Source organism: Salmo salar, chromosome 06 (genome assembly GCF_965601325.2).
Source record: "Salmo salar chromosome 06, fSalSal1, whole genome shotgun sequence".
Classification (NCBI taxonomy): domain Eukaryota; kingdom Metazoa; phylum Chordata; class Actinopteri; order Salmoniformes; family Salmonidae; genus Salmo; species Salmo salar.
In genome coordinates, this window is record NC_138296.1 from 96,660,001 (window position 1) to 96,680,000 (window position 20,000).

Below are 20,000 nucleotides of genomic sequence, written 5' to 3' on the forward strand. Positions count from 1 at the left end.
CTGCATAGGAACTGCATAATGCTTCATACTACTGCATAGGAACTCCATAATGCTTCATAATACTGCATAGGAACTGCATAATGCTTCATAATACTGCATAGGAACTCCATAATGCTTCATAATACTGCATAGGAACTCCATAATGCTTCATAATACTGCATAGGAACTCCATAATGCTTCATAATACTGCATAGAAACTGCATAATGCTTCATAATACTGCATAGGAACTCCATAATACTGCATAGGAACTGCATAATGCTTCATAATACTGCATAGGACTTCATCATGTTTAATAATACCTCCCAAGAACTGTGTAATAGATGTTTAAGTGTTAAAGTGTGTGACTCTTAATCTCGATTGACGTGTGGTTTAGTGACCTGTTCTCTCACACACACACACACACACACACACACACACACACACACACACACACACACACACACACACACACACACACACACACACACACACACACACACACACACACACACACACACACACACACACACAGTAGTGAACACTCCCTGTTCTTGCTAGTGAGATCATTCTTTCATATGTCCTCACCCCTGTAACATTCTCTGTCGTATGTCCTCACCCCTGTAACATTCTCTGTCGTATGTCCTCACCCCTGTAACATTCTCTGTCGTATGTCCTCACCCCTGTAACATTCTCTGTCGTATGTCCTCACCCCTGTAACATTCTCTGTCGTATGTCCTCACCCCTGTAACATTCTCTGTCGTATGTCCTCACCCCTGTAACATTCTCTGTCGTATGTCCTCACCCCTGTAACATTCTCTGTCGTATGTCCTCACCCCTGTAACATTCTCTGTCGTATGTCCTCACCCCTGTAACATTCTCTGTCATATGTCCTCACCCCTGTAACATTCTCTGTGGAATGATTTCCACTAATAAATGCCAGGGCAGATTTCTCCTTCTGTACGAGCTACTTACCCCCATGCCAGGTCGCAGTTGAAAATGAGAACTTGTTCTCAACTAGCCGACCTGGTTAAATAAAGGACTTGTTCTCAACTAGCCTACCTGGTTAAATAAAGGACTTGTTCTCAACTAGCCTACCTGGTTAAATAAAGTTGAAATAAAACATGTAATTAACATGTGGCTTGGATAGAATGATTCAAACACTCAAATATTTTAATGTATTTAAAGTTTCCATTTATACTTGGGTCTATCGGTGCCTTGATCAAACAGTACTGCGTATCTGGTCACTCGATTCATTTTTTAATAACCTTTCTTGATATGGAACGTTAAAACACATATTGTCCTTCTCTCGCTCAACAGGAATCTTTAATGGACTGCTATAAACCCACGGAGGTGAGTAATGATGTATCTACACGTAACATTTACACTCTCACACTGCGTTAGTGAATCTCTCAGTTGAGTTGTTTTTTTGTATGTGGTGTGTGATAAGGGTTTGGGTGAGGATGGGGGGAGAGCTGAGGGTTTGGGTGAGGATGGGGGGAGAGCTGAGGGTTTGGATGGGATGGGATGGGGGGAGAGCTGAGGGTTTGGGTGAGGATGGGGGGAGAGCTGAGGGTTTGGGTGAGGATGGGGGGAGAGCTGAGGGTTTGGGTGGGATGGGATGGGGGGAGAGCTGAGGGTTTGGGTGAGGATGGGGGGAGAGCTGAGGGTTTGGGTGAGGATGGGGGGAGAGCTGAGGGTTTGGGTGGGATGGGATGGGGGGAGAGCTGAGGGTTTGGGTGGGATGGGGGGAGAGCTGAGGGTTTGGGTGGGATGGGATGGGATGGGATGGGGGGAGAGCTGAGGGTTTGGGTGAGGATGGGGGGAGAGCTGAGGGTTTGGGTGGGGTGGGATGGGATGGGGGGGAGCTGAGGGTTTGGGTGGGATGGGGGGAGAGCTGAGGGTTTGGGTGGGATGGGATGGGGGGCGAGCTGAGGGTTTGGGTGGGATGGGGGGAGCTGAGGGTTTGGATGGGATGGGGGGAGAGCTGAGGGTTTGGGTGGGATGGGGGGAGAGCTGAGGGTTTGGGTGGGATGGGATGGGATGGGGGGCGAGCTGAGGGTTTGGATGGGATGGGGGGGCGAGCTGAGGGTTTGGGTGGGATGGGATGGGATGGGGGGCGAGCTGAGGGTTTGGGTGGGGTGGGATGGGGGGCGAGCTGAGGGTTTGCGTGGGATGGGGGGAGAGCTGAGGGTTTGGATGGGATGGGGGGGCGAGCTGAGGGTTTGGGTGGGATGGGATGGGATGGGGGGCGAGCTGAGGGTTTGGGTGGGGTGGGATGGGGGGCGAGCTGAGGGTTTGGGTGGGATGGGGGGAGAGCTGAGGGTTTGGGTGGGATGGGGGAGAGCTGAGGGTTTGGGTGGGATGGGGGGAGAGCTGAGGGTTTGGGTGGGATGGGGGGAGAGCTGAGGGTTTGGGTGGGATGGGATGGGGGGCGAGCTGAGGGTTTGGGTGAGGATGGGGGGAGAGCTGAGGGTTTGGGTGGGATGGGGGGAGAGCTGAGGGTTTGGGTGAGGATGGGGGAGAGCTGAGGGTTTGGGTGGGATGGGGGGAGCTGAGGGTTTGGGTGGGATGGGGGGAGAGCTGAGGGTTTGGATGGGATGGGGCGAGCTGAGGGTTTGGGTGGGATGGGGGGGTGAGCTGAGGGTTTGGGTGAGGATGGGGGAGAGCTGAGGGTTTGGGTGGGATGGGGGAGAGCTGAGGGTTTGGGTGGGGATGGGGACACAACCCCATTCTGCCTGTACACTCTAAAAGAGACACCATCTGTCAGCAGGGAGTGAGTGAGTGAGTGAGTGAGTGAGTGAGTGAGTGAGTGAGTGAGTGAGTGAGTGAGTGAGTGAGTGAGTGAGTGAGTGAGTGAGTGAGTGAGTGAGTGAGTGAGTGAGTGAGTGAGTGAGTGAGTGAGTGAGTGAGTGAGTGCATGTGGTTTGAGCCCGACGGCATTAGGTCAGTTTGAAACAGTAGCGAGGTCGTTGGTAATGCATGATGGGTAATGCATGATGGGTGTCCAGCCAAGCTGACAGGGGCTGGTAATGCATGATGGGTGTCCAGCCAAGCTGACAGCGGTTGGTAATGCATGATGGGTGTCCAGCCAAGCTGACAGGGGCTGGTAATGCATGATGGGTGTCCAGCCAAGCTGACAGGGGCTGGTAATGCATCACACACAATCACAGCAGTAATCCCTAGAGCGGGGTTTCCCAAACTCGGTCCCGGGGCCCCTTCTGGGTGCACCTTTTTAGTTGTTTTTCTTCCCCCCCAGCATAGCTGATTGAACTAATCAACTCATTATTAAAAAGCTGTTGTAGCGCTAGGGGGAAAAAAAAACCAAACGGTGTACCCAGAAGAGGCCCCGGGACCGAGTTTGGGAAGCCCTCCTCTAGGGATTACTACTGTGAGAAACACTGGGTACATCACGTGACCGGCGTGGTCTTCGCTCCTATTAAAACGCATCTATAGATCTTTGTATTTGTACTTGGTGAATTCCGCCATTGGTTGGTCGTGTTTGTTTGGCATAAGTCCTTGATGATGTCGTGCCTCTTATTCCATTGCATTGTGTGAATTTGTCTGACGTGAAGTTGTGTTCCAGCAGTTTTAATGTTAATATCAGCATTTTGGGGGGGGAGGCAGGTAGCCTAGTGGTTAGAGGAGGCAGGTAGCCTAGTAGTTAGAGGAGGCAGGTAGCCTAGTGGTTAGAGGAGGCAGGTAGCCTAGTGGTTAGAGGAGGCAGGTAGCCTAGTGGTTAGAGGAGGCAGGTAGCCTAGTGGTTAGAGGAGGCAGGTAGCCTAGTGGTTAGAGGGGGGAGGCAGGTAGCCTAGTAGTTAGAGGAGGCAGGTAGCCTAGTGGTTAGAGGAGGCAGGTAGCCTAGTGGTTAGAGGAGGCAGGTAGCCTAGTAGTTAGAGGAGGCAGGTAGCCTAGTGGTTAGAGGAGGCAGGTAGCCTAGTGGTTAGAGGAGGCAGGTAGCCTAGTGGTTAGAGGGGCAGGTAGCCTAGTGGTTAGAGGAGGCAGGTAGCCTAGTAGTTAGAGGAGGCAGGTAGCCTAGTGGTTAGAGGAGGCAGGTAGCCTAGTGGTTAGAGGAGGCAGGTAGCCTAGTGGTTAGAGGAGGCAGGTAGCCTAGTGGTTAGAGGAGGCAGGTAGCCTAGTGGTTAGAGGAGGCAGGTAGCCTAGTAGTTAGAGGAGGCAGGTAGCCTAGTGGTTAGAGGAGGCAGGTAGCCTAGTGGTTAGAGGAGGCAGGTAGCCTAGTGGTTAGAGGGGCAGGTAGCCTAGTGGTTAGAGGAGGCAGGTAGCCTAGTAGTTAGAGGAGGCAGGTAGCCTAGTGGTTAGAGGAGGCAGGTAGCCTAGTGGTTAGAGGAGGCAGGTAGCCTAGTGGTTAGAGGAGGCAGGTAGCCTAGTGGTTAGAGGAGGCAGGTAGCCTAGTGGTTAGAGGAGGCAGGTAGCCTAGTGGTTAGAGGAGGCAGGTAGCCTAGTGGTTAGAGGAGGCAGGTAGCCTAGTGGTTAGAGGAGGCAGGTAGCCTAGTGGTTAGAGGGGCAGGTAGCCTAGTGGTTAGAGGAGGCAGGTAGCCTAGTGGTTAGAGGAGGCAGGTAGCCTAGTGGTTAGAGGGGGGAGGCAGGTAGCCTAGTGGTTAGAGGGGGGAGGCAGGTTGCCTAGTGGTTAGAGGGGGGAGGCAGGTAGCCTAGTGGTTAGAGGAGGCAGGTAGCCTAGTGGTTAGAGGGGGGAGGCAGGTAGCCTGGTGGTTAGAGGGGGGAGGCAGGTAGCCTAGTGGTTAGAGGGGGGAGGCAGGTAGCCTAGTGGTTAGAGGGGGGAGGCAGGTAGCCTAGTGGTTAGAGGGGGAGGCAGGTAGCCTAGTGGTTAGAGGGGGAGGCAGGTAGCCTAGTGGTTAGAGGAGGGAGGCAGGTAGCCTAGTGGTTAGAGGGGGGAGGCAGGTAGCCTAGTGGTTAGAGGGGGGAGGCAGGTAGCCTAGTGGTTAGAGGGGGGAGGCAGGTAGCCTAGTGGTTAGAGGGGAGGCAGGTAGCCTAGTGGTTAGAGGGGGAGGCAGGTAGCCTAGTGGTTAGAGGGGGGAGGCAGGTAGCCTAGTGGTTAGAGGGGGGAGGCAGGTAGCCTAGTGGTTAGAGGGGGGAGGCAGGTAGCCTAGTGGTTAGAGGGGAGGCAGGTAGCCTAGTGGTTAGAGGGGGAGGCAGGTAGCCTAGTGGTTAGAGGGGGAGGCAGGTAGCCTAGTGGTTAGAGGGAGATTATAGAGAGATGTATAACAGGGACTTCACCTGTTATAGAGATGTACAGCAGGGACTTCACCTGTTATAGAGAGATGTATAGCAGGGACTTCACCTGTTATAGAGAGATGTATAGCAGGGACTTCACCTGTTATAGAGAGATGTATAGCAGGGACTTCACCTGTTATAGAGAGATGTATAGCAGGGACTTCACCTGTTATAGAGAGATGTATAGCAGGGACTTCACCTGTTATAGAGAGATGTACTTCAGGGACTTCACCTGTTATAGAGAGATGTATAGCAGGGACTTCACCTGTTATAGAGAGATGTATAGCAGGGACTTCACCTGTTATAGAGAGATGTATAGCAGGGACTTCACCTGTTATAGAGAGATGTATAACAGGGACTTCACCTGTTATAGAGAGATGACTTCACCTGTTATAGAGAGATGTATAGCAGGGACTTCACCTGTTATAGAGAGATGACTTCACCTGTTATAGAGAGATGTACTTCAGGGACTTCACCTGTTATAGAGAGATGTATAGCAGGGACTTCACCTGTTATAGAGAGATGTATAGCAGGGACTTCACCTGTTATAGAGAGATGTATAGCAGGGACTTCACCTGTTATAGAGAGATGTATAGCAGGGACTTCACCTGTTATAGAGAGATGTACAGCAGGGACTTCACCTGTTATAGAGAGATGTATAGCAGGGACTTCACCTGTTATATAGAGATGTATAGCAGGGACTTCACCTGTTATAGAGAGATGTATAGCAGGTACTTCACCTGTTATAGAGAGATGTATAGCAGGGACTTCACCTGTTATAGAGAGATGTACAGCAGGGACTTCACCTGTTATAGAGAGATGACTTCACCTGTTATAGAGAGATGTATAGCAGGGACTTCACCTGTTATAGAGAGATGACTTCACCTGTTATAGAGAGATGTATAGCAGGGACTTCACCTGTTATAGAGAGATGTATAGCAGGGACTTCACCTGTTATAGAGAGATGACTTCACCTGTTATAGAGAGATGTATAGCAGGGACTTCACCTGTTATAGAGAGATGTATAGCAGGGACTTCACCTGTTATAGAGAGATGTATAGCAGGGACTTCACCTGTTATAGAGAGATGTATAGCAGGGACTTCACCTGTTATAGAGAGATGTATAGCAGGGACTTCACCTGTTATAGAGAGATGTATAGCAGGGACTTCACCTGTTATAGAGAGATGTATAACAGGGATTTCACCTGTTATAGAGAGATGTATAGCAGGGACTTCACCTGTTATAGAGAGATGTACAGCAGGGACTTCACCTGTTATAGAGAGATGTATAGCAGGGACTTCACCTGTTATAGAGAGATGTACTGCAGGGACTTCACCTGTTATAGAGAGATGTATAGCAGGGACTTCACCTGTTATAGAGAGATGTATAGCAGGGACTTCACCTGTTATAGAGAGATGTATAGCAGGGACTTCACCTGTTATAGAGAGATGTACTACAGGGACTTCACCTGTTATAGAGAGATGTATAGCAGGGACTTCACCTGTTATAGAGAGATGACTTCACCTGTTATATAGAGATGTATAGCAGGGACTTCCCCTGTTATAGAGAGATGTACAGCAGGGACTTCACCTGTTATAGAGAGATGTATAGCAGGGACTTCACCTGTTATAGAGAGATGTATAGCAGGGACTTCACCTGTTATATAGAGATGTATAGCAGGGACTTCACCTGTTATAGAGAGATGTATAACAGGGACTTCACCTGTTATAGAGAGATGTATAGCAGGGACTTCACCTGTTATATAGAGATGTATAGCAGGGACTTCACCTGTTATAGAGAGATGTACAGCAGGGACTTCACCTGTTATAGAGAGATGTACTTCAGGGACTTCACCTGTTATAGAGAGATGTATAGCAGGGACTTCACCTGTTATAGAGAGATGACTTCACCTGTTATAGAGAGATATACAGCAGGGACTTCACCTGTTATAGAGAGATGTATAACAGGGACTTCACCTGTTATAGAGAGATGTATAGCAGGGACTTCACCTGTTATAGAGAGATGTATAGCAGGGACTTCACCTGTTATAGAGAGATGTATAACAGGGACTTCACCTGTTATAGAGAGATGTATAGCAGGGACTTCACCTGTTATAGAGAGATGTATAGCAGGGACTTCACCTGTTATAGAGAGATGTACAGCAGGGACTTCACCTGTTATAGAGAGATGTATAGCAGGGACTTCACCTGTTATAGAGAGATGTATAGCAGGGACTTCACCTGTTATAGAGAGATGTATAGCAGGGACTTCACCTGTTATAGAGAGATGACTTCACCTGTTATAGAGAGATGTACAGCAGGGACTTCACCTGTTATAGAGAGATGTATAGCAGGGACTTCACCTGTTATAGAGAGATGTATAGCAGGGACTTCACCTGTTATAGAGAGATGTATAGCAGGGACTTCACCTGTTATAGAGAGATGTATAGCAGGGACTTCACCTGTTATAGAGAGATGTACAGCAGGGACTTCACCTGTTATAGAGAGATGTATAGCAGGGACTTCACCTGTTATAGAGAGATGTATAGCAGGGACTTCACCTGTTATAGAGAGATGTACAGCAGGGACTTCACCTGTTATAGAGAGATGACTTCACCTGTTATAGAGAGATGTATAGCAGGGACTTCACCTGTTATAGAGAGATGTATAGCAGGGACTTCACCTGTTATAGAGAGATGTATAGCAGGGACTTCACCTGTTATAGAGAGATGTATAGCAGGGACTTCACCTGTTATAGAGAGATGTATAACAGGGACTTCACCTGTTATAGAGAGATGTATAGCAGGGACTTCACCTGTTATAGAGAGATGTATAACAGGGACTTCACCTGTTATAGAGAGATGTATAGCAGGGACTTCACCTGTTATATAGAGATGTATAGCAGGGACTTCACCTGTTATAGAGAGATGACTTCACCTGTTATATAGAGATGTATAGCAGGGACTTCACCTGTTATAGAGAGATGTACTTCAGGGACTTCACCTGTTATAGAGAGATGTATAACAGGGACTTCACCTGTTATAGAGAGATGTATAGCAGGGACTTCACCTGTTATAGAGAGATGTATAACAGGGACTTCACCTGTTATAGAGAGATGTATAGCAGGGACTTCACCTGTTATAGAGAGATGTATAACAGGGACTTCACCTGTTATAGAGAGATGTATAGCAGGGACTTCACCTGTTATATAGAGATGTATAGCAGGGACTTCACCTGTTATAGAGAGATGACTTCACCTGTTATAGAGAGATGTATAGCAGGGACTTCACCTGTTATAGAGAGATGTATAACAGGGACTTCACCTGTTATAGAGAGATGTACTACAGACTGTAGAGTTATTAGCAGAGTAACACAGTGTACAGGGTTCAGATAGACAGTGACTCTGTCCTGGTGAACCGATTTAGACCTGAGGCTTTCAGAGTACAACATCATCATCCTCATTGGAGGATTCAATGACTGACCTAATTAATCTCTGTCTCTCTCTCTCTCTCTCTCTCTCTCTCTCTCTCTCTCTCTCTCTGTCTCTCTCTCTCTGTCTCTCTCTCCATCTCTCTGTCTGTCTCTCTCTCTGTGTCTGTCTCTCTCTCTCTCTCTCTCTCTCTCTGTCTCTCTCTGTCTCTGTCTCTCTCTCTGTCTCTCTCTCTCTCTCTCTCTCTCTGTCTCTCTCTCTGTCTCTGTCTCTGTCTCTCTCTGTCTCTCTCTCTCTATCTCTCTCTCTCTGTCTCTCTCTCTATCTCTCTCTCTCTATCTCTCTCTATCTCTTTTCCTCTGCAGGTCTTTGTTGGGGAGTTGTTAGGGAGGATTAGAGGAATGAGGAAACTCTGTGCTCCCACCAAGAAGGGTTTATAATGGATGTGAACCAACCGCAAGTCAACCACATCGAATCTCTCCTGCAACTCATCTACAACTCAACCAGAATTCACCGATTCCTGATAACATGGACCGTCCAATAGCTCAGTGACACACCCCTTTATCCCTTAAAGGAAAACTCCGCCCTGTAACAAAAATATTTTGGTATGTGTTTCATTAGTCCCATTGTTGATCCAGTCCCAAAATGTTTTACATGTTAGCAATCAAGTTTTCAAGATGTATAACTTTTTTTTATTTTTTTTATTTTTTTTAAATACAGAAATACTGTATTTCTGTATTTTTGCCATAGCACTATATAGCTGATTAAAATAACCCACTCATCCTCAAGCTTTGATGATTTAAATCAGCTGTGTAATTCTAAAAACCTGAAGGTGGACCCAGGAACGAGTTCGGGAAAAAAAACAACCTTCTCTACTACACAACTGAACACCACACAACATAACTGAACACTGAATAGGATAACAATACTCAGCATTACACAAGCCATGATACAACATCACAACCAAATACACAACACAACACACTACATTACACTACACAACACAACACATCACATCAGGGGCGGACTGGCCATCTGGCATTTCGGGTAAATGCCACATGGGCTGGTCCATTTTTAGCCCAGTGGGCCTGTCAAATTTTTTTTGTATTTTTTATTTTTGGCAAAATGAGCATTATCTGGCTAATAATGGGGGAGCCTCAAGGAACAAAATGGGCTGCTGTGTTAAACATTTCTGTGCCGATTTCTGGTCCCAGTCCGCCCCTGCAGCACATGACAACCACAATACAACACAACTCAACACTTAATATACACTTCCCCTCTCTCTCTCCACCCATCCCTCACTGTTACCCCAGCAGCCATTAACTAACTACAGACTTTTAATATGTCCAGAGGGGTTTTAAAATGTTTTTTTGGGGGGAAATATACTGAACAAAAATATCAACACAACATGTAAAGAGTTGGTTTCATGTTTCATGAGCTGTTCTATACGAGTGGCGCAACGGTCTAAGGCACTGAGGCGTCACTACAGCCCCGGGTTCAATCCCAGGCTGTGTCACAGCCGACCGTGACCGGGAGACCCATGAGGCGGCGCACAATTGGCCCAGCGGTCGTCCGGGTTAGGGGAGGGGCCTGCAAGCTGACTTCGGTCATCAGTTGGACGGTGTTTCCTCCGACACATTGGCGTGTGTGTCAAGAAGCAGTGCGGTTTGGCAGGGTTGTATTTTCGGAGGACGCATGGCTTTCGACCTTCGCCTCTCCCAAGTCCGTAGGGGAGTTGCAGCGATGGGACAAGACTGTAACTACCAATTGGGGAGAAAAAAATATATAAACACAAAGATAGAAAAAAACGTTACATATTTTATTCTAAAATGTTGTTCACAGATTAGTTTACATCCCTGTTTGTGAGCATTTCTCGTTTCCAAGATAATCCATCCACGTGACAGGTGTGGCATATCAAGAAGCTGATTAAACAGCATGATCATTACACAGGTGCACCTTGTGCCGGGGGACAATAAAAGGCCACTCTAAAATGTGCAGTTTTGTCGCACAACACAATGCCACAGATTTCTCAAGTTTTGAAGGAGCGTGCAATTGGTCGTGCTGACTGCAGGAATGTCCACCAGAGCTGTTGCCAGATAATTGCATTTCTCTACCATAAGCCGCCTTCAATGCAGTTTTAGAGAATTTGGCAGTACGTCCAACCGGCCTCACAAACGCAGACCACGTGTAACCACGCCAGCCCAGGACCTCCACATCCAGCGGGATCGTCTGAGACCAGCCACCCAGACAGCTGATGAAACTGTGGGTTTTTACAACCGAAGAATTTCTGCACAAACTGTCAGAAACTGTCTCAGGGAAGCTCATCTGTGGCCTCGTCGTCCTCACCAGGGTCTCGACCTGACTGCAGTTTGATGTCGTAACCGACTTCAGGGGGCAAATGTTCACCTTCGATGGCCACTGACACGCTGGAGAAGTGTGCTCTTCACGGATGAATCCCCAGTTTCAACTGTACCGGACAGATGTCAGACAGCGTGTATGGCGTCGTGTGGGCGAGCAGTTTGCTGATGTCAACGCTGTGAACAGAGTGACCCCATCGTGGCGGTGGCGTTATGGTATGGGACAGGCATAAGCTACGGACAACGAACACAATTTCAAATTTTATCGATGACAAATTTGAATCCACAGAGATACCGTGACGAGATCCTGAGGCCCCGTTGTCGTGCCATTCATCCACCACCATCACCTCATGTTTCAGCATGATAACGAACGGCCCCGTGTCGCAGGGATCGGTACACAATTCTATGCAAAGGTGATGTGTCACGCTGCATGAGGAAAATGGTGGTCAGACCAGATACTGACTGGATCCTTTCTGTTTAAAGGTATCTATGACCAACAGCAGCATATCTGTATTCTAAAATTAGGGCCTAATTTATTTTATTTAAATTGACTGAAATCTTTTAATTTGTTGTGTTTATATTTTCGTTCAGTATATTTACAGTATTTTTGTTCAGTATATTTACAGTATTTTTGTTCAGTATATTTACAGTATTTTTGTTCAGTATATTTACAGTATTTTTGTTCAGTATATTTACAGTATTTTAGTTCAGTATATTTACAGTATTTTTGTTCAGTATATTTGCAGTATTTTAGTTCAGTATATTTACAGTATTTTAGTTCAGTATATTTACAGTATTTTAGTTCAGTATATTTACAATATTACTTAGCTACATACCCAATTGTTTTAATTAGGATTTATTGGCAGTTTAGGGAGCTGGATTTATTGATGGAATTTAGGGAGCTGGATTTATTGACGTAATTTAGGGAGCTGGATTTATTGACGTAGCTTAGGGAGCTGGATTTATTGACGTAGCTTAGGGAGCTGGATTTATTGACGTAGCTTAGGGAGCTGGATTTATTGACGTAGCTTAGGGAGCTGGATAAAACGCAATGCTTTATAGTTTTAAAATTTTTTATTTAACCTTTATTTAACTAGGCAAGTCACGTAACCAATAGGATGTTTTTTTTTATGAAACCAATATGTTTCCTTGATGTGACAATATGATGTTTCTTTGCAATGCTGTAACATTATAACATCGTCTTGTGGTTCTCGTCAGGTCGTCTACATGGGGGAAACTCTCTGGGGTGTATTCACTAGGAATCAAACGGAAGCGAACCAAACGGGAGAGGACTTGTTGTCACGTGTTCGTCTGAAGGATGAGACCGAGGTGCAGCGTGGTAGTTGAACACTTTCTCTTTATTAAAATGAACACCCGTCAAAACAACGAAATACAAAAAAAACTAAAAAAATTGTAAAGTTCTGCAGGCTTACAAAGCAGCTATACAAAAACAAGATCCCACAAAAACCCCCAGTGGGAAAAGGCTGCCTAAATATGATCCCCAATCAGAGACAACGAAAGACAGCTCTGCCTCTGATTGGGAGCCATATCATGCCAACATAGAAATAAAAAAAAAAACATAGATATACATAATCTAGAATACCCACCCAAATCACACCCTGACCTAACCAGATAGAGAAATAAAAAGGCTCTCTACGGTCGGGGCGCGACACTTACCTGAATTCGTCCAATAGAAACTCTCGTTTTCGTTGCAAAACATTTTCCATTGTCAAAACGTTTCACAACAATGGACGACTAATGAATACACCACTGGTCTTCAGTCTGAATCCCCCCTATCTTATCCCCTGCAACATCTACAGATATACAGGGACTGGATCGGTATAAGCAATATGGCAGTAGTTTCTCCACGTCCATAGGAAGGCTATTGAAGCCATCACCATGTTGCTGAGACATACCTATCGAAGTCTCTTCAGATCTGCAGAAACAGAAGGAGTAGGGAGTTTAGGAGGTTTCCAGAACACACTAGATTTCTAAAGAGTAAAAAGCCATTCACCCTCTGCTCTAGGACTGTCCTCACTGAAGCTAGGCCTGATGGGTAATGTAGTTATTCCTGTTGAATGGACTACAAAACCTGTATGATTGACGGTCTTGAGCTGGTCACGTCACACAACGTCCGTTGTTTTCTCCGCATGCCATTTCCTGTTGACGGTTAACTGTAATGACGTGTTGCTAGTCAATGATGTCACTTCCTGTTGACAGTTAGTGACGTAAACAAGCTAACGTCGCTGATTTACAGTATGTGGCAAAGCACGAGCACAACACTGTCAGAACTCTGAAATGACATTTTAAATGCCAGGTTCAGTCACCTCGGTACAGGGGTCATAGGTCATGACACAGCAGAACGTTAGGAGAGACCCCTTCTTCCATGAGACGTTGAACTTTAGTCACTGTTACATTCTATTATTATTAATATTAGGAATAAGTTGTTATATATATATATATTTTTTAATGTGAAATAACCTCAGCTTTCTATAGTGGAGGATTTTTAATGTTATTTAGTGTAGATATATCCTCTTGTTCTGTAATACCAACTAGACTCAGAACCCCTCAGTCCGTTCCGATACAATCACTAGGCCGTAGTAGGGAGGGGCCACGGTCCATTTCAGTTTAGATGATCCCTGAACGGTCTGACTTGAAATGGAACTGGTCCCCGACCCTGCTCTGTGCTACAACTACAGCTGCCAAAGACAAAACAACTTACTCTAGTGAAGATTAAAGCAGGACAGCGTTAGTGAACTTCCTCTAGTGAAGACTAAAGCAGGACAGCGTTAGTGAACTTCCTCTAGTGAAGACTAAAGCAGGACAGCGTTAGTGAACTTCCTCTAGTGAAGACTAAAGCAGGACAGCGTTAGTGAACTTCCTCTAGTGAAGACTAAAGCAGGACAGCGTTAGTGAACTTCCTCTAGTGAAGACTAAAGCAGGACAGCGTTAGTGAACTTCCTCTAGTGAAGACTAAAGCAGGACAGCGTTAGTGAACTTCCTCTAGTGAAGACTAAAGCAGGACAGCGTTAGTGAACTTCCTCTAGTGAAGACTAAAGCAGGACAGCGTTAGTGAACTTCCTCTAGTGAAGACTAAAGCAGGACTACGTTAGTGAACTTCCTCTAGTGAAGACTAAAGCAGGACAGCGTTAGTGAACTTACTCTAGTGAAGATTAAAGCAGGACAGCGTTAGTGAACTTCCTCTAGTGAAGACTAAAGCAGGACTACGTTAGTGAACTTCCTCTAGTGAAGACTAAAGCAGGACAGCGTTAGTGAACTTCCTCTAGTGAAGATTAAAGCAGGACAGCGTTAGTGAACTTCCTCTAGTGAAGACTAAAGCAGGACAGCGTTAGTGAACTTCCTCTAGTGAAGACTAAAGCAGGACAGCGTTAGTGAACTTCCTCTAGTGAAGACTAAAGCAGGACAGCGTTAGTGAACTTCCTCTAGGTAAGAGCTGGTATTGCATGCTAACAGAGAGATTGTTTATAATTACAGTAGTTGTATCATCAAGTTATTATAAAGAAGAACAAATACATTTCTCATCGTTGCTGATCTTACTCTATGACTCTGTAAACCAGGAGTTCCCAAACGGATTGGCCCGCGACCTTGCCATGTAAAAACAAGGGATGTAATCAACGGCCCGCGACCTCACCATGTAAAAACAAGGGATGTAATCAACGGCCAGCGACAGTCTATTACAAATCCGTCTGACAGTATTTAAATCTGAAGGAGGTGTGGTTTGAAGGGACTGAACTGCATCAGAAAGGTATTGGGAAGTTCAGAAGATCCCCAGGCTATTATTTTCCCCAGTCTGATTTTAGTTCCCCAGGCTATTATTTCCCCAGTCTGATTTTAGTTCCCTCAGTCTGATTTTAGTTCCCCCAGTCTGATTTTAGTTCCCCCAGTCTGATTTTAGTTCCCTGGTTTGATTTTAGTTCCCCCAGTCTGATTTTAGTTCCCTCAGTCTGATTTTAGTTCCCCCAGTCTGATTTTAGTTCCCCCAGTCTGATTTTAGTTCCCCCAGTCTGATTTTAGTTCCCCCAGTCTGATTTTAGTTCTGCCAGTCTGATTTTAGTTCCCTCAGTCTGATTTTAGTTCCCCCAGTCTGATTTTAGTTCCCCCAGTCTGATTTTAGTTCCCCCAGTCTGATTTTAGTTCCCCCAGTCTGATTTTAGTTCCCTGGTTTTGATTTAGTGCCTGGTTTTATCCACTCTGTTGTAATCAGTCCTGCACAGCCTGTGGGAATTATAGAAGGAAACAGAACAGACACATCTGTGTTCCTATCTTTCAGTGATTGGGTCGTAATATCATTTAGCTTCTACCGGAGGTTACTGATGTAACCCTGGTTCTATGAACCAAGTGCACATTTTTATTGTTTTTATTACCATAGTTTCGCGACCCCCTAGTTTGGTAAATGCTACTGTAGACCTTTTAGTGTTGAAAACTTTGTGACGATCACATAATAACTTCTTGAGAAAACCAGGAAATATAATGGTGCTGTTTTCATTCATCTTCTTCTCGTTTTAATGACAGGGCTTTGTGAGGTGTGAAGTCAGCCAAGATTGGCTACGGATGTTTTAGGGCATCTAAATAGTCAAAAAAAAAAATCTCTCCTTTCCTCCATCTTCACTAACGTGAAAAAGCTGGACAGGTGCAAGCTAAATAAAGCCATTTTGTTTTCACTTAAGTCTGTGGTTTCAGATTAAGATGAAGAGATGAAACAAGGAGATGAGGAGAGGAAGCCACAACAGCCTAAAAGTGTATGTACCCTTGGTCTCCTGCCGTTTGACTTTAGGATACCTGTTGGTTTCTCTCTTTAAAGCAAACTGTTCGTTCAGGACTGTAGGCTGACAATGTACATTCTTTTGGTACTTCCATGATTACCTGAAGAAGTATTTTGAGAGTCTGTGTCGGTCTGTCGGAGAGCTTTCAGTGTTGGCGTTTTACTAGCATGATACGGGACACGTTTTATTGACCCAGAATCTTTTAATTTGAACACTTTTTAAAAATGTTTATATATACCTTATTATGAACATTATACTACAGGAATGCTGTTTTGTGAACATCCACGCCAAGCGTCTTTGTCTTTAGACTGTAATGTCCGGCGTTACAATAAAGAGACTGTTTGACATGACAGTGTTCCTGGAGTTATTTACCACAGATATGAGGAGTACTGAATCACTGCTTCATTTCACTATTACTGAATCACTGCTTCATTTCATTATTACTGAATCACTGCTTCATACTGAATCACTGCTTCATTTCATTATTACTGAATCACTGCTTCATTTCATTATTACTGAATCACTGCTTCATTTCATTATTACTGAATCACTGCTTCATACTGAATCACTGCTTCATTTCACTATTACTGAATCACTGCTTCATTTCACTATTACTGAATCACTGCTTCATTTCACTATTACTGAATCACTGCTTCATTTCATTATTACTGAATCACTGCTTCATTTCACTATTACTGAATCACTGCTTCATTTCATTATTACTGAATCACTGCTTCATTTCACTATTACTGAATCACTGCTTCATTTCACTATTACTGAATCACTGCTTCATTTCATTATTACTGAATCACTGCTTCATACTGAATCACTGCTTCATTTCACTATTACTGAATCCCTGCTTCATTTCACTATTACTGAATCACTGCTTCATTTCATTATTACTGAATCACTGCTTCATTTCATTATTACTGAATCACTGCTTCATACTGAATCACTGCTTCATTTCACTATTACTGAATCCCTGCTTCATTTCACTATTACTGAATCACTGCTTCATTTCATTATTACTGAATCACTGCTTCATACTGAATCACTGCTTCATTTCATTATTACTGAATCACTGCTTCATTTCATTATTACTGAATCACTGCTTCATTTCATTATTACTGAATCACTGCTTCATACTGAATCACTGCTTCATTTCACTATTACTGAATCACTGCTTCATACTGAATCACTGCTTCATTTCATTATTACTGAATCACTGCTTCATTTCATTATTACTGAATCACTGCTTCATTTCATTATTACTGAATCACTGCTTCATACTGAATCACTGCTTCATTTCACTATTACTGAATCACTGCTTCATTTCACTATTACTGAATCACTGCTTCATTTCACTATTACTGAATCACTGCTTCATTTCACTATTACTGAATCACTGCTTCATTTCATTATTACTGAATCACTGCTTCATTTCATTATTACTGAATCACTGCTTCATTTCATTATTACTGAATCACTGCTTCATTTCACTATTACTGAATCACTGCTTCATTTCACTATTACTGAATCACTGCTTCATTTCACTATTACTGAATCACTGCTTCATTTCATTATTACTGAATCACTGCTTCATACTGAATCACTGCTTCATTTCATTATTACTGAATCACTGCTTCATACTGAATCACTGCTTCATTTCATTATTACTGAATCACTGCTTCATTTCACTATTACTGAATCACTGCTTCATTTCATTATTACTGAATCCCTGCTTCATTTCATTATTACTGAATCCCTGCTTCATTTCATTATTACTGAATCACTGCTTCATTTCATTATTACTGAATCACTGCTTCATTTCACTATTACTGAATCACTGCTTCATTTCACTATTACTGAATCCCTGCTTCATTTCATTATTACTGAATCCCTGCTTCATTTCATTATTACTGAATCACTGCTTCATTTCATTATTACTGAATCACTGCTTCATTTCATTATTACTGAATCACTGCTTCATACTGAATCACTGCTTCATTTCACTATTACTGAATCACTGCTTCATTTCACTATTACTGAATCACTGCTTCATTTCACTATTACTGAATCACTGCTTCATTTCATTATTACTGAATCACTGCTTCATTTCACTATTACTGAATCACTGCTTCATTTCATTATTACTGAATCACTGCTTCATTTCACTATTACTGAATCACTGCTTCATTTCACTATTACTGAATCACTGCTTCATTTCACTATTACTGAATCACTGCTTCATTTCATTATTACTGAATCACTGCTTCATTTCACTATTACTGAATCACTGCTTCATTTCATTATTACTGAATCACTGCTTCATACTGAATCACTGCTTCATTTCACTATTACTGAATCACTGCTTCATTTCATTATTACTGAATCACTGCTTCATACTGAATCACTGCTTCATTTCATTATTACTGAATCACTGCTTCATACTGAATCACTGCTTCATTTCACTATTACTGAATCACTGCTTCATTTCATTATTACTGAATCACTGCTTCATTTCACTATTACTGAATCACTGCTTCATTTCACTATTACTGAATCACTGCTTCATTTCACTATTACTGAATCACTGCTTCATTTCACTATTACTGAATCACTGCTTCATTTCACTATTACTGAATCACTGCTTCATTTCACTATTACTGAATCACTGCTTCATTTCACTATTACTGAATCACTGCTTCATTTCATTATTACTGAATCACTGCTTCATTTCACTATTACTGAATCACTGCTTCATTTCATTATTACTGAATCACTGCTTCATACTGAATCACTGCTTCATTTCACTATTACTGAATCACTGCTTCATTTCATTATTACTGAATCACTGCTTCATACTGAATCACTGCTTCATTTCATTATTACTGAATCACTGCTTCATTTCATTATTACTGAATCCCTGCTTCATTTCATTATTACTGAATCCCTGCTTCATTTCATTATTACTGAATCACTGCTTCATTTCATTATTACTGAATCACTGCTTCATTCCTGCCAAACTCCGAGAGCTTCCTGCAGCACTCAGAAAGCTTCCTGCAGCACTCAGAAAGCTTCCTGCCTCACTCAGAGATATGGCCCGGTTTAACTGCGGCCTCATTTACATGTTACTGATCATGTGTGTTATACAGCTGGTGCCCTATACAGCTGGTGTCCCATACAGCTGGTGTCCTATACAGCTAGTGTCCTATACAGCTGGTGTCATACACAGCTGGTGTCCTATACAGCTGGTGCCCTATACAGCTGGTGTCCTATACAGCTGGTGTCCTATACAGCTGGTGTCCCATACAGCTGGTGTCCCATACAGCTGGTGCCCTATACAGCTGGTGCCCTATACAGCTGGTGTCCCATACAGCTGGTGTCCTATACAGCTGGTGTCCTATACAGCTGGTGTCATACACAGCTGGTGTCCTATACAGCTGGTGCCCTATACAGCTGGTGTCCTATACAGCTGGTGTCCTATACAACTGGTGTCCTATACAGCTGGTGTCCTATACAGCTGGTGTCCCATACAGCTGGTGTCCCATACAGCTGGTGTCCCATACAGCTGGTGTCCCATACAGCTGGTGTCCTATACAGTTGGTGTCCTATACAGCTGGTGTCCTATACAGCTGGTGTCCTATACAGCTGGTGTCATACACAGCTGGTGTCCTATACAGCTGGTGCCCTATACAGCTGGTGTCCTATACAGCTGGTGTCCTATACAACTGGTGTCCTATACAGCTGGTGTCCTATACAGCTGGTGTCCCATACAGCTGGTGTCCCATACAGCTGGGGTCCTATACAGCTGGTGTCCCATACAGCTGGTGTCCTATACAGTTGGTGTCCTATAAAGCTGGTGTCCTATACAGCTGGTGTCATACACAGCTGGTGTCCTATACAGCTGGTGTCCTATACAGCTGGTGTCCCATACAGCTGGTGTCATACACAGCTGGTGTCCTATACAGCTGGTGTCCCATACAGCTGGTGTCCTATACAGCTGGTGTCCTATACAGCTGGTGTCCCATACAGCTGGTGTCCCATACAGCTGGTGCCCTATACAGCTGGTGTCCCATACAGCTGGTGTCCTATACAGCTGGTGTCCTATACAGCTGGTGTCCTATACAGCTGGTGTCCTATACAGCTGGTGTCCCATACAGCTGGTGTCATATACAGCTGGTGTCCTATACAGCTGG

At 44.4% G+C, this 20,000-nt stretch overlaps 1 protein-coding gene across 1 annotated transcript in view; it reads left to right on the top strand.

Annotated features, from left to right (window-relative positions):
• Positions 1–16,148, top strand: part of ppp1r14c (protein phosphatase 1, regulatory (inhibitor) subunit 14C) — a 32,713-nt gene extending 16,565 nt beyond the window's left edge. The window contains exons 3-4 of the mRNA XM_014206254.3: positions 1,298–1,330; positions 9,026–16,148. Of these exons, the coding sequence (XP_014061729.2) occupies positions 1,298–1,330; positions 9,026–9,100 (108 nt within the window). The 3' untranslated portion in view covers positions 9,101–16,148. The remainder of the gene's footprint in view (positions 1–1,297; positions 1,331–9,025) is intronic.
• The last annotated feature ends 3,852 nt before the right edge of the window (positions 16,149–20,000 follow it).